We start from the raw sequence: 16,017 nt of genomic DNA on the forward strand, positions 1-16,017 counted from the left end.
TTTTTATAAAGGTACTTGATATAAAACACAAATTCTTCTCATCTGAGATTTCTCTTTTAATAGCAGAACCATCGCGAGATTTACTCGGCAGCAGCAAATCTCTCCCTGGGTTTCACTAGGACGGACTCCCTGTGTTAAGTGCGATTAGCCTAGGTGTTGCCAACCCAAGCATACTGCACGGAGGGCTGGATCCCGTGTTACTGATGCGTAGGGCGGGCTCGCTGGCATCAGTGGGGTTGAAGAGAGCCATGGATACCCTGGATCCGCCCCGTGAACTCGGCTCCACGCGCACCTCCGCTCTCTGCTTCTCCTCGTTTCCTCTCTGCGCCCCCGGAGCCCAGGGGTCCCCCACAGGATCCGGCGCGCGGACCAGGAGGAGCCCTTTCCCCCGGTTCCTGCTGCGCCTTTCACCGTTGCCATGGCCAACCGTCCGCGCCTCCCCCCCCCCCCGCCGCATTTCCGCGCGCGGCCAGGTTTGGGCGGTAGCTGCGCCCGCGGTGGCCCCCCGCCTCCGTGTGGCCGTGCGCGATGACGTGCGCGTGACGCAAACGGCGGGCGTGCCGGCGGCGGCGGCGGAGGCTCGGGGCCCCTCCCCCAGAAGATGGCGAGTCCGTGCGGGAGGCAGGAGTGCTCCATCGAGAGGCGCGGCTTCCGCCACCAGCTCGACTCGTGGCGACACCGGCTGCTGCGCTGTGTGGGTGAGGGACCATGGGGGGGCGGAGAGGGGAGCGGAGCCCGGGCGGGCGGGCGGACAGGCGGGCGGAGTGGAAGCGGACCGCTTGTGTGGAGACAACCCCCCCCCTCTTTTCACCTCCGCCCCACTTCCCCTCATCTCTCTCCACACAGTGAGGGGAGAGAGAGCGCTGAGCCCCTCCCCCACCCACTCCTCGGTTCGCCCGCCGGCTGACCGCGCGCGCGCCCTCGCTCGCTCCCTCCCGCGCGGATTAGCCGCTCCACGCGCGCCTCACACCCCTCCCCCTTCCTCGCGCCTCACGGAGCAACCGCGGCCTAGGCTCCGCCCCGCCCACTCCGGCCTGGTCTCTCCTCTCCCTCCCCCGCCCCCTCTCGGGAAGGTGGGAGGACGGGGGAGAGAAGAGGGCCCTTTGTTTGGGGGAAGGGGGTGAGCTGGGCTGTGTCCGCCGGAATGGGTCAGGGAAGGAAGTGCTTCGGGTGGCCTCCTCCTCACCCCCCTCCTTCGCCCGGCTATATATATTTATATATATATAAATATATATTACGCCCCCCCTCCCCGCCCCCGGTCAGAGGCTTGGGAAAGTTACCCTTGCTGGGGATGATGGCAGAGCAGGATTGTTCCGGGGTGACCACGCCCCTCTCCCATTTCCAGATTTTTGCACACAGGTCATTCTTGCTTCTCCGTCCCCCTAATCGGTTTGCTCCTTGCTTTCCTATGTTCAGCCACATTGTGTCCGTGTGGCCAAGGAGCTAGGATCCTGCTCCGTTTATCCCCTGGTGCTAAATTGTGTATAAGGATGTGTGTGTGTGTGTGTGTGTCGAAATATTATAGTCACCGATTTACCTTGCAGAATGTTCTCAGATGTTAGGGAAAATATACCCTATTGCCATGATAGCTCTTGTTGAAAAGATAGTATTCCCCTAAATCTTTTGGATTGTGAAGATGACAGAATAACTTGCCTTGGAATCTTCATAAGCTGCTAGAGTTGAGAACCACTGTGCTAGGGAGAGCACATTTACTTTTTATAAAATATAGAAGCAGGTGAATAGGTGCAGTTATGTGGAAGGGGATATTGTTTATAATGCAGTCTTCAGGTTGAACTGACAAAGCTCCTTTCATGTGAAATACAGGTTTATTTCAACATGTAAGAGTGTTTTCTGCTGATTTAAATGTCTTAAAAATCCCATGTGCTTTCTCCTTTGATTTCTTTAGATAATAATACATCATTCCAACATGTTAAGACAGTAGCTTTGTTAATACACAGAGATGGACTACATACTATTATACTTACAATGCAGTCATGCATTCTTACTAGGAATTAATACCACTGTTTTCACTGAGGTTTATCCCTTAAATGTGACTTAGGGATAACAGCCTTATTATCCTGAAACACTGAGTATTTACTGAGTAAAAAAGCAGGGGCAGTAGAAGCAGATCATTTTAAATTGAACTCTAGTTTCCTAGACAGCAAAAGAAGGATGCTGATCATGTTAACTGTAATCCAGCAAGTCACCTTAAAATTCTGTAGCAGTGCCTGCTTTTCTTAATTGTAATTTAACTGCCTTTACAGCTCTTGCTTAAACAGTAGCCCCCTTTTAACTGTAGTTAGTAATTGTTCAATATTAACCTGTATAATAGAAAACAATGAAATTATGCTGTTCTTTTTAAAAAAATAGGAAACACTTTTTGTTGCACTAGTGCATGTATTAAATGACATTCAGTACATTGTCATATTTGTTTAACTGTATCAAAAAATAGACCAGGGCTTGGGAGAGAACCACAAGCACATCTGAGTGATGTCACTGGTTAGAAGGTGGGTCAGAGTTAACTGGTTGACTAAAAAAAGGAATGGCTTCTTGCCTTTTGGAAAAGCTTCAGCAGGTAATGCATTAGAATATTTCTTCAGGAGAAATATGTGCTGTGAGTGTGCTTGTTTGTATTAGCATCTATCAGTTAGGTGCCTGTCTCTGGAAGATCATTTTACTACTTCCTCTGCCTGATGGAACTGAACACAAATTTATTCTTCATTCTAGTATCTTTTTTATGTACTTGAATGGTGGTGTTTGTGTCCGAGTGTTAAAGTATACTAGAAGGTTAAAGGCTAGCAATCATTGCACATATCTGCTCCAATTATTTCAGGTCATCAGTTACTTGAATGTATCCCTGTTAGTACTTGTGGACATTTGTTTGAAATTCTGTGATTTGCAGGGGAGATTGCTACTGATGTTTTACTCAAGCTTGGTCAGAAATACTAAGGATGTCTGCAAACTCAAAAAAATTATATCCAGTGGTAGTCATACTCAGAGTAGACCACTTAAGTATTGATTTCAGTGGGTCTACTCTGAGTATGACTTAATCAGATATCACAAAAAGGAAACATGTTGGAGTACTTCTGATATGTTGGAGCACTTCTGTTGCCGATTTGGAAAAAATGAACATAGCATCTAGAGGGGACAATTCTTTTTGCTTCTCTCCCCACCCCTGTAGTCTTGGTATCTGTGTGGGTGCACTTTCCCCCCTTTTGTGTAAACAGAAGATATGAAGGAAATGACTAAGCTGTGAAGGTTAATCACCTAGCTATCCAGATTATTTTTTGAAGTAAAGTACAAAAACATTTTAGAAGGTCCAAAGTATAATTGTGTTTGTAGCGTTTTATCTTGATAGCATTGCACCTAACAGTTTGAACTTCAAATTGATCAGTTTTATGAGGTCTTAGCTTCATAAACTTCCAGGGTGCAATAAGTATTGGTGATATTTTCCCCTGATCTTACTCTGGGAAAGTAAAATATTTGAGTTTATGAGTCCATTCCAAATAAAACTTTAGTGCGTGGGAGGATTGGTTTGGTTTGCATACAGGACTTTAGGTTTTGTCTCAGGTACCAACAGTACTGGGAAAGAGAACTACCTGTGGCTTCAGAGGCAAGGTTCCAGTTCCAATGGAATACAGGTTGATTATGTGTGGCAGCTATAATTGGTCTGATTTGGGCCAATAAGTCCATAAGAAAACTGTTAATTTTATCTTGTGTTCATGGTCTTTGGTTAGGCCATATTGCAGTAACAACATTTTTAATAGAAGTCTTGGAGGAAGTATGGTGAAAGTCCAACTGGGATTTTTAAACATCTAAATCAGTGTTTGTGAACCAGGGTGGGAGGGAGGCATATGATGATCTTGAGTGGGGACAGAAGTGTTCCCAAAATATGTACAGTGTAAGTAAAAAGAACAAAAAATTTCAATCCATTTGACAATTAAAAAATAACAATGTAGGAGCCAGGTTTCAAGGGGGAGAGTGGGATTTTTATATTACTAAAAGGGGGCATGAGTTTAAAAAAGATTGAGAAACACTGATTTAAAGGCTTTGAATTTTACTAGAAGAGAGTTGTTAAAAGTTAGCAAGTCAGTTGTTTTGATAGAACTATACTCTAATGAAGTTTAGCTGAGAGTATTAAAAATTGGAACGGAAATCTTTAATTCTATTCTTACCAAAATATGCTTTAATTAAGTGAGCTCTCCTTATTGCTCAGGACGTGGAAGCAAATATATATGATTTGTTTGATTTTGCATTGTTTAAAATGAGGTCATTTGCCTGGATGCCAGGCCAGCAAGTTTAAGTTTGAAATGATAATCACTTGTCATTTTACAAGTTATCAGATATCTGTGCTCTATGTATTGTAATAAAAAGTGCTATAATTGGTGCCATGAAGGTTACATGCTAAGATAGCCAGATTTTCATCTTCATGTTGAAAGCTACACATCTGTGAAGTGATATGACTGACTATTGGGGAGGATCACATACCAGTAGCGTAGCGCTGAGTTGTAGTTTTTTGATTTGCATGTTTTAGAAATTAGGAGTGTGTTTTTCAGGGTTTGATATGAATCTCATTAATTTGGAATGCTCTGATGGAATAATGGAAGTTTCAGATAGAGGCTTGATACTAAGGGCTACTTTCTAACACAGGGAACAAAGTCGACAAGCTTTATTTTTATGGTTGCTTTTGGTATTGATAAAAAGTAATTCATAAGATACCTTGATTACCTAATATCTGAATGTCCCTATAAGTTCTACTTTAGAATTTATATGCACCAGACCGTCATGCAGGCATCATAGTGACACTCACACTTACCTGGTCCAGATTCCAAAAGATGTAATTCTGTGAAGCTGAAGTATGATACTTACAATTAGAAGCACAGTGAAGACAAGGAAAGATGTTCTGTCACTATTCTTGTAAATTTTAATAATCTGTCAGAATAATAAAATCACGATTTTCTTCTGAATCTTAATGAAAGTGCATTATAATGTATGTTTTGTTTCTTGTTGATAGTGTACATGCCAATATTTTGTTCAACCTTCTCCCTTTCATAGGAGCTCCACTAATATACCCTTGAACCTACTTCACACACTTCCCTCAATAATGAAGGAAAAATGACCCCGTAAACCTTCAATGTGCCCATATGTTTCCTTTTTTGTACATGCTATAACCTGCTGGATTTGGCTCTAAGCCTGAATTATGAACATCCTGGGAAACTAAAATTCATCATTATGTATGGTTTACATAATAGTAGCATTGTAGATTGTAAATCAAGTACCTCTGAACTTGGGAACATTGTGAGTGGGTGTGCAACTATAGGTTGTTCAGTATTACATCTAGTTTTCATTTTACAGTGCTAGATACTGTATAAAAGTTAAAATATGGAATTGGTATTACTATAGATGCATACACTTACAAACCTTGAATAGCCTGATGGTTATTCTTCCCAAGATGTAAAACAGTCATGCTTATTTCTTTGATCGTGAATAGAGAGACTGTTTTCATTGACTTCTGTTTGTAGGCTTTTCTGGTTGTTCAGCATCAAATATGCAGGTAACTTGGGACTTGCAGAGCAGTGGAAAATGTTAAAACAACAAATCTTCAACAAAATGCACAACATTTAGAGGCCTGCACATGTTCTAGCTACAGAGACCAGCGTTCTGTTATCAAAATGTCTATGTGAAGCTCATACATCTATAAGTGATAACTGAGAAAATAATTGAGCCCACCTTTCATGTGTTATAAAAATAGAATATGCTTTTCATACACGACATACATATAACTCTTCTATTCAGCTATCTCTACCTGTGTACAAAATACCTTCTAACACTGTCCTCTGACCTAAGATGGCCCTGGTTAAGCAGCATATACAGATACTGAAATGTTTTCTTCTCATTGGGATCTACTTTGAGTAAAGAAGGAAACCCCTTTCTTTTGCATCTTTTGTGGTTTCTCAGACATGTGCTAAGAATATATGGTATATGTTGCATTGTGCTTTGAACTTTGTCTATATAAAGTTAGTTGCAGGATTTGTGTCTGTTATGAGAGCTCAGTGGGTGTTAAAAGTATGAAACCTAACTCTGAGGACCTTGCCATTATTAGTTCATACACTTATTCCAATTTTTCTTTGTCAAGAAAAAAAACTATGCACATTTAATAATGAGATTTTATAAACTATTCAGATTATGTACAAAAAGGTCCAAAACATCTTCTGGTTAATTCTTGCTTAATTCTTGACATTCTAGTAGAGTAATAAGGCTTGGTTATTGTTTGTGTGTGTGTGCAGTTCTCTTGGGGAGAGAAAGAGCTGAGAGGGACTGCAACATAGGGAAGGTAAATTGCACAAATGTTCTGTTTCCTGATCATTGGAAATAAGTTGAAGCTCTTCTTACTATTGAAATTATTCTGAAAATGCTTATTCAAAAATTTTCATTTTGAATCCCATGAGATTATATTGAGTGAAACAGTTACATTTCATTTTTATTGTATTTAAGTACTGAACTTAATTTCTTATCTACATTAAGACCAACTTGGAAAAGTTGGTCCAATACAAATTGGCCAGAGTTCTAGGCAAAAAAAAAAAAAAAAAAAAAAAAAAAAAAGAGGCAGCCAACCCTAATATAAATTGACCCTTTTGTTTCCTCCTCCAGTAATGTTCAAAGGAATAAACAACTGTAGAAATTCATTTTCGGGTTACGTTTTTAAAGGGGAATGTACATCTCTTGCTTCCTTGCCACTGTTTTTGGGTGCTTCCTTCCTAATCCCATTTCCTCCTTTAGACATCTAACTATTTCCCCTGCTTCATCTTCCATTCTCAGTTCTGAATCCTTTATTTCAATACTACATCATATGACTCTTTCCCCCACGACATCTTCATGCCTAGCTTGCTGCATGCTGACCACTGGCAAAGTCTCCCTCCCTCAGTGACTTTTAAATATATATATAAGTAAAACTCTAGATTGACCTCAGGGTCAATCATAAGGTCAAACTTACCACATAAACTTCTATGTTCCTGGAATATGCTTTGCTGAGAATGATACAATTGAAGCATAGAATTTTATTTATTTCCTGTTGAAGCCAAACTTTCTTTAAAAAAGAAAAAGAAAAAAGTTCCAGGGAAACAAAAAAAAAATCAATATCTAGTACTGTATCATTGTCTAAGCTGGGGTAGACAGACGGTAATTCAGGATCTCTGGATGATTTTTGGTAGATCAGCAAGTATTTCTGACTCCCAGTTATTAAACAATGGCAACAAAACAACTTTCCCTACCAAAATTAGTCTGCTGAAATGAAGATTAATCAGGATTGGACTGTTGTGTGAAAAGACACTAAACTCAATTTGTTGTGATCCTGAAAATGCTCAGAATATGCTCAAAGGCACTTTGTTCTTTAATTCTGTGTGCCTTGCACACGGCTCTGGTTGGTAGATCTCAGGATTCTAGTGAAAAAACAAAGTTGATCTTACCAGTCTAAGATCTGCCCACCCTGTCCTAATCTACTAGTCAGATAAGCAGTGTGTAAGAGTGAAGAAAGCTGATTGGTACAATGGTTTACAGCAAGTGGCTCTAGCACAATGAGACAAGAGTGTCTTTAGTGTGGCTTGAAGGCACAGTGTTGTATCCAACAAAGTCATTGAATGAGCAGAACAACTTCTGCTTTTGCAGCAGAACTTCTCTCTCCCAGCTTTCCACAAAGCAGATAAGGGTTGCATGGGGGGAGGTGAGGGAAGGGATGTTCTGTTGTGCCAGTGTTAGTCCTGCTTGCACACTGACTTCAGATACAGCACACATCATTTTTTCTAACTTCTTGATCTCTTGCAGTCCCCTTTATCTACTTTTCATCCATCACAACTAATCCTCTGTTTCCTTTGAACATTTTTGTGGTGTGCTAGAATTTCATTACATGTCATTAGCACACTTTCCTGAAATGTGATGTGTTTTCCTTCGTATGTTCCTAAATTCATTTATATTTTTGTTCCTGCTAATGTTTGCAACATTACCCAGTGTAGTGCCATCTGTGAATTTAACTAACATGCTGTTTACCCTTTCTTCCAGATCCCGTTTCTGATCCTACTTCCACATTTGGGAGTATGCAAGGGACAAAAACACCTCTTTGCGTAGCTTGACTGGATGCCCCAAGACTAGGATGTTAGTATATTTAAACCATTTTCCTTCCTTTGTTATGTTGCCAATAACTATTTGTACGTTGGTTGTTTGGCTATGATTGGCTATTGTGGCACTTTATAAATAGCAGTAGTAGAAAAAGTTAACTTACAGAGCTTCTGTAAAGTTTGGCCAAGATGTTGAAAATGTGTGCCAAAAGCCTAGTGCCTAATTAATCCCAATATGATAGGTTCTTGGAAGCACTGACTACTGTCTGTTCCCTTTATCAAGTGAGAGTTGAGAAAGCTCAGTATTTCTAACTAAAATAAAGCCAAATGTACTTCGGAGTCTGATTTTAGGTGTCTGTTTCCCCAAAATGGAATAAAAACTTTGTGATTATGGTATTATAAAATGGTTTGCATTCAGGTGTTTTGTGCAAGATAGTTTTAAATAGTGGCTATATGTTGAGATGATTCTAGTCTGTAGAGACTTTAATATCTAAAACACAAAAATAATGGCAATGGTTTTTTCCATTATTTTTATTTGGTTCAGAATAGTCTGTGCTCCACAGTTTAATACCAATCTTTCTCAGTAAAGTCTCCATCTTGAGTAGGAGAGCTGTAAATTGCATGAAATACATGACTTTGGTGTCTGCTTTATTTATTTCTTTTTATTTTGTAATGTGAGGGATTGACTGAAAACTTAATAATTTGATGGGCATAGCTGAATCAGCCTAATATGAAAACATGGTTCCCCTACCATATTCTAAATGCTATGCAAAGCAGTCTGTAAATGGTCAGGTCCCTAGAACTTTCTCTTAACAGTAATGTTAGCTTTGTCAATAACTTTTCAGAAATGTCTTTTGCTTCCCTTTGTTCAGTCTCCACATAAAGCATGAAATGAAAGAGAAAGCAAACATACAGGAAGACATAATAGAGGTGTCCTGCTATAACTGGAATCATAAGGGGCAGTGATAAGAATAAGTGAACAGGCAATGCAGTCAAAGGGGAAGTTCATTGGAGTGGGAGGGTGAAGGGGAAGCATGGGATGTGGTCTTTTTTGCCACTTGGCTGCTTGTCCAGGGGCAATTGCTACTTAGGTAAAGGTAAAGGTACCCCTGCCCGTACGGGCCAGTCTTGACAGACTCTGGGGTTGTGTGCCCATCTCACCTAAGAGGCCAGGGGCCAGCGCTGTCCGGAGACACTTCCGGGTCACGTGGCCAGCGTGACAAAGCTGCATCTGGCGAGCCAGAGCCGCACACGGAAACGCCATTTACCTTCCCGCTGGTAAGCAGTCCCTATTTATCTACTTGCACCCGGAGGTGCTTTCGAACTGCTAGGTTGGCAGGCGCTGGGACCGGGCAGCGGGAGCGCACCCCGCCGCAGGGATTCGAACCGCCGACCTTTCGATCGGCAAGTCCTAGGCGCTGAGGCTTTAACCCACAGCGCCACCTGCGTCCCCGCAATTGCTACTTACCAACTGCCTATTCTTTGGCACACCACTGGTCCATCTAGTTACCGGCAGAGGTTCTCCAACATCAAGCACTGATAGTTTTTCCTGTCTCTGCTGCCTGATATCTCTTAAGTGGAAATGACACGAATCTCTCATATATTTTGTTTGGAAGTGTTTAACAGGAGTGAATGAAATATTGTATGGGGTGAGTGGAAAAATGGTTAAGTTCAAGATGCAGAAATCTGTGGTGAGGAGGAATGAATGAACCAGTGGAGTATTTGAAAGTAGTTGAAAAAAGCAGAGAGTTGTGAATGGGTAAAGGAAAGAAGGAGATGGAAGGGTGATTGGGGGGACAGTAGCATTGCAGTAAGATTGTGTATATCACTGCAGCAGACGAGAGAGGCTGTACGCTAAGGGAATAGAACCAGAAAGCAGTTTAGAGAAGATAGTTTTATAAAATGCTACACCATGCATAGAATAGTATTAATTAATTAATTAATTCTATTTATATCCTACCTTTCCTCCAAAGAGCACAAGGTGATGTACATGATTGTCTTCTTCCTTGTTTTATCCCCACAGCGACCATAGAAGGTAGGGAAGGATGAGACACTGATTGGCCCAAGGTCACCCATTGAGTTTATTGTAAATAAAGAGCAATGTGCAGTGATTAACCTGTGGTTTCAGTGGCAATTCTGGGGCACTTGGCATTCCTTCTCTGGAGCTCTGTGCCCTTTTCTAGTCAAAGCTGGAGCCACCAAGCCTAGATGGATTTAAAGGAGCAAGGCAGATCAGGTCCAGCCAAGGAGTAGAGTAGAATAGGATCTGAGGCAAATATCAGGGACAAAAGGGCTGAGAAAGTGAAGCCTCTTATTCTTTGTGTGCCACAACAGTTTGGCCCCAATGAGCAGGGATAAGAGTGGGCTAGAATGATTTCTAGCATAATGCTCATGCAATTCACAGTTGTATTTGGCCTTGATTACAGAAGGGCTCCAAAGCCCTTTCCAGAGCTGGCTCCATGCCTCAGTAACATTAATTTGGTTTGAATAGACACAATGCTTTCCTATATTGTGCCTGTTTAACATATATCTAAGCTCTGGTTGAATTACCGCTGATTGCATTTTTTGCACCACATTGCCATTTAGCTCCCACTTTATATATTTATTTTCCCTAACCCTTGTGTATACAGTACATATTTGCCAACTCAGATCTCACTTCCTGCATCTGACAATTATTCTTTTTAAGGTGCCACAGGATTCTGTTCTTGGTGCAACAGACTAACACAACTACCCCTCTGGAAAAATTGGTCTCTGGCATGTCTGTCAGTGAGGGCTTTGGGGTGGAAAGTTACAGGAGGGGGGAAATCCTCTTATTTGCCTTGCTTTCTCCCTGCCCCCCATTTGCTTAGTAAATTAATGTTTTAGATCATGTATGTGTGCTTGGGATAGGGCAGTAGGATAAGAGATGGTCACATCAGAATTTTCAGATCTCCTACCCTTGTGGAAAAAGCACTAGGGATGCAAATGACCCTCCATCTCTTCCTCAACCCCCCAAACAAGTGGAAGCTGATGGTTTTCTTTGCAGGCTGCCAGGGAATGTTGGCAGCAGGGAGCAGCATGTATGCAAGAGCCCTTAGCCAGCTGGTGCTGGGAGTTAGGCTAAAGAGTTTTGGCAAATGGCCATTTGCCTAGGGACCAAAGATAGGGGAAATTGGATGTATATTCTCTGAGGCCAATCTACCCTTCCAAACAAAGTATTTAAGTGGGGCTGCTTCCTTGCAGCTTGAAGGATCACAAGATGGGGAAAGTAAATTAGCCTCCCAGAGCAAACTTTACTTGACCCCCCCTTTCACATGTGATATGTTCATAGGTCTCTTCTTTTTTATATGAGTATTGAAGATTACTAATGTGAAAATAATACACAGGGCTGTGCAAGGGTAACTCTGGCTCAAAATTCATGTTGAGAATCTTGCCTTCCGTTGTTTTGGGCTTTAAATTTGGGGCTTGAAAATAGATGTGCTTAGAAGTTGGTATGAAGTCTGGAGCCCTATTTATGAACAGAGTTGTACATTCTGTTGTTGCAGCTTCACCCCAATTTTCACATTTTAATACAAGATACTTTTATCTGGAGCTTCATTATATGTTAAGCAGGGCTGATGTGAGTAAAAAACTCAAGGGTGATAGTCAATTAAGTTTTACTTAAGAGTAGACACACTGAAATGAATGTACCTAATGAAGTAATGTTCATTAATATCGGTGGGTCTACTCAGAGTAGTTCAGGGTTCTTGTTCCCATGGGACAAGTATGAGAGCTCATCTCATACTGGGGTGCAAAGTACAACCAATCAAGCAGTGGGAATTGTAATATATAACCTCTTCCTGGATGTTGATTTACACTACTGACAAGAGTGGCATATGCTAGACATTTTAAACTTCTCACTACGCTGCATGCTGTGCCATCAGGCCAGGGTTCCTCTTTTTTTTGTTATATTTTGCTACCCAGGGAAGGGAAGCCCTATATTTGTCTAGCTCAGGGATGATTTCTATGGATTAATAAATCGTTCCATGTGTGTGATTCCTTTGTTCCTGTTAAAATCACCATGTGTTAATAAGCTTTTAATTTGCACTTATCCTTGCTGACCATAAGAATGTCAGCAAGATAAATGCATGTAAAGGCGTTCATTCTGGTAACTACACAAGAAAGTCCTGAATGACAAATTGCTGGCTGACTGAGAGAGATGCACCCATTTGCTCTTTCATCCAATACCACCAACTGTTTCCTATTCTTTTACTGAGGCAGGTAGGGAGAAATGGTATCTTCTGCTTCAAGCAAAGCAGGATTCAGCTATTACTCTTGTCATGGCAAGTGTGGCACCACCCTCTAGCAAGCATGAGGAGTGGCCAGCTTTCCTCCCAACTTTGAAAACCAGGGAATGGGGAAGGATCATCCCAGAAATGTCCAGGCAATCTCTGCCCCCTTCACCTCTCTAAAGTTGGGAGGAAGGCTAGGGATGGTATTGAAGTTGTGTGATTCATGCCTGTGCTAGAAATTCACCAGGCACATTTTGTGACTGGTGCAGGTCCAGTTGCGACCATGTGGAGATCTGTGGATGCCAGGTTGGCAACTTACATCTCCATCTGGCTGGCCCCTCCAGTTTTCTTGAGCAGGTAAGAAGAAGAGCTTATTTACTGCATTTATATCCCACCTTTTTCTCCAAAGACTACATGGTTCACCCTCCTCCTCAGTCAATCCCTACAATGACCCTGTGAGGTTAGGTTAAGAGGCTGTGACTTGTCCAAGGTCACCCAGTGAGCTTCATGACTGAGTGGGGATTTGAACTCCACTCCCAGGTCCACACTCTGACCGCTATACCATACTGGCTTCCTAGAGTACTTCTGCTATTGGGCTGCTGTATAAATTAAATTGGTAAATACATATTGGGAAAGCAAAACAATTCTTAGAGAAGGATATTAAATATTTTCCTTCGATCTTGAATTTGTTTTATTCTGGATTGTTTTATTTGATGTTTTAATGTGTTGTAAACCACTTTGAGTTTTTCTTAAAAATCTCATGTGTGTGGTATAGTGGTATAGAAATGTGGTATAGAAATGAAGTTAACAACAACAAACACACAACCATAACCTAGGCTTAAAGTGCCATTTGTCAATTAGCATATATATATATATGAGTTTCTAACACTTATCCAAGCCCCCTGGAGTTCCTTGGTCCCAGAGGGACAAACCAGCAATACCTCTCCCTTCCTGCTTATGGACATCTTGGGTGCTATTTGAAAGCAAGTGCTGTTACCTTCACCAGCTGAATCTCCCACATTCCTGCCTCTCTTTCCCACAAGATAAAAAGGCCTTTACAGTTGTTGCTTGGGAGACAGGCCCGGAGCTCTGCTTCTGAGCAGCTGATAAAGCTGACATGATCCTAAGCACTCTTTTCTGCAAGAAAGAGGTGGTAGGGGTTCCAGCCACTGCTTGATGATGGTGGTCTCCTGCTGAGTAGTGACTGAAGTTTGCATGTTCCCTGAAGGAGAGGAAGGTGGGGATGTTTCTTGAGCCTTTGCTTGGTGGAAGGGCCAGAGCTCTCTCACTAAGCATTGGTTGACATTCACAAGCTCCTAGCTTGGGCAGGGGGGAGAACTTCTTTTGGTGTTGGAGAGGGGTACTTGCTTCTAACAAGCCAGCAGTGGGGAAGACCCTCACAATCACAATTTTCGGATTGGCTGACAGTACCAGCCCGAAATCATAGACAATTTAGAAGCCATTAGTCCTAAAAAGGCTGCTGTTACTTCTAGGAATGGATTTCACTGGTCAATTCTTGCTCTGGCTGTGCAGGAAGAAATTAGATTTCATTCTCTTGGACCACTCTTAACTAATTTTAACTGAGAAGTAAAACTGTTATCATCCAGTGTAAAGAATATGCAAACTGCCAGCCCAGGGGTCTTAGGCAGAACAGTGCAGAACTAGGGAAAGAACTCTAGAATCATAGAATCATAGAATCATAGAGTTGGAATAGACCACAAGGGCCATCGAGTCCAACCCCCTGCCAAGCAGGAAACACCATCAGAGCACTCTGCTGTGCATGGTGCTTTAGAAATTCTGGCTTCCATATTGTTGAATTCATAAGACTGCATTTGCTGTTGCATGTAAAGAGAGTCAAACACTTGTAAAAAAAAAAGTAATATCCTTGACTGTGGCCTGTGAAGTTGTGTCTGGCCAGCAGAATAATCTCTTATTTAAAAATCTTTGTTTCTAGTCTAAATATTATTAAAGCAATTGGAGAAAAAATGCAACACTCCTCTAAATCCATTATGCTTTTTCTGTGAGCGTGATGAAGGGACAGTAGTGATATCTTGTATGCTGGGTAGAAGAGGTTTACAGTTAGGTAGATTAAAAGTCAAAAGTACATAAAGCCAAAGGATGTGTTGGTTTTTTTGCTCCCCACCCCCTTCAAATCTAGAAGATTAAGACACAGTCTGCCAAAGCAATTACCACTTCATGTGAAGGTAAAGGCAACAATTACCTAGGATCTGCAGATTTGTTTCATCCATGTCAATTAGGGTTTTGCATAGGGATGTGCGGGTGATTACATGATGTCAGCAGAGAGCTGGGGTGGTATAGTGACTAAGAGACTGAGCTACAAATCAGGAAGCCCTTTATTCAAATCTTGAATTTTAATGGCTTTAGGCAAGTCACATTCTCTCAGCCTTGGCCCCTAACCACAACATGGGATAATAATGCTGTTTTACTTTACAGGGAGTCTATAAAAAATATCTGTATTCAAGGTGTGTATATAAAGATGAAACTCTTTGAATGCTTTGCTGTATAATATATTTTTAGAAGAGACTGAATATGTTTTCAGTAAGAGGCTGAATGTGTTTCGCTTTTCTCATTCTCTATTGTAATAAGGGAAGCTGAATTCTACAACTTCTATAAATTATGAATATTCAGCAGATATGCATGATTCCTCTTACTGTACTTTGCATAATTCTGCAATTTTTACTCTTCTGCATAACTTACATTGTTTTTTGTTTGTCATGGAGAAGGCACAAAGCTTTACAGTGTGCTGAAGTGCTGTTCTCTTAACTACTGGAAATCATATTGTGCAATTCCTCTAGCTTCCGACATTTCAACAAGCAACACCCACACATTTCCAAGCATATCTTTGCAACGTTAATGCTTCTTTTTAAATAAAAAAACTCTGTGTACATGTTCATCACATATGATTATTAATATGTGTAACTTATGTTGCATATACTGAAGTGTGTGCATTTGGCACATGTAGCTGTGTACATAGGATTTATGTGCAATGTATGTGAAGGATGTTCTTAAAGTGAGAAGTCGATATGGTCCTTAGAGGCTATACAACGTCTATATTAGATGTTTGTCATCAATAGGATCTTAGTGAAGGTGGAAGTGATGCTGATTATGCAAATCTCTTGGAAGAATTCGAAGACACTCATGGAGTTAATGTAACTCATGTCCTGCTCTGTGGCCGAATGAATTAATTTACACAATTCCTGATAAAGATCTATCCTGTTTTCACACACCCATTTATATGAAATCTTACCACTCGCTAAGGTCACATTCCTACATGTTTGTATAATATATGCATTGCATATATACATTTTGGTGTGAAGTTCTTCATTTTGAATAATCGCTACGGAAGTAACAAAGGCAGTTTATCTCTTGATGAACAGAGCCAAAAGTTGCAAAAGAACAGTGAAGTCAGACTTCAACTGTAAAACTATTAGATTTAAAAGATAGGCCCACTCTCATGTCAGGATTGTGTGTGTATCTGGGGCTGTGAGCACCCTTGCAAAGCACTGTCTTTAGTCACACTTGTATTCTGCTTTTGTTCCAAGGAACTCAGGATGGCATACATGGGGGAATTATCCCAAACAACACTGTAAATGAGGTTAGGTTGTGAGTGAGCTTTATGACAGTGGAACCCATGT

At 41.3% G+C, this 16,017-nt stretch overlaps 1 protein-coding gene across 5 annotated transcripts in view; it reads left to right on the forward strand.

Annotated features, from left to right (window-relative positions):
- Positions 1-450: 450 nt before the first annotated feature.
- The window catches only part of LCOR (ligand dependent nuclear receptor corepressor), a 54,197-nt gene continuing 38,630 nt past the window's right edge, over positions 451-16,017 (forward strand). Inside the window, exons 1-2 of one of the 5 annotated variants that reach the window (XM_083737981.1) lie at positions 451-698; positions 8,056-8,148. Coding sequence is in view for 1 of the 5 variants with exons in the window: in XM_083737980.1 (XP_083594106.1) it covers positions 602-698 (97 nt within the window). In the remaining 4 variants the exon portion in view is untranslated. Of the gene's footprint in view, positions 699-8,055; positions 8,149-12,582; positions 12,719-16,017 lie in introns of those variants that run through there. The other 4 variants (XM_083737982.1, XM_083737980.1, XM_083737984.1 and 1 more) reach the window with 4 other exon arrangements.

This window comes from Podarcis gaigeae, assembly GCF_964106915.1.
Source record: "Podarcis gaigeae genome assembly, chromosome: 5".
NCBI lineage: Eukaryota > Metazoa > Chordata > Lepidosauria > Squamata > Lacertidae > Podarcis > Podarcis gaigeae.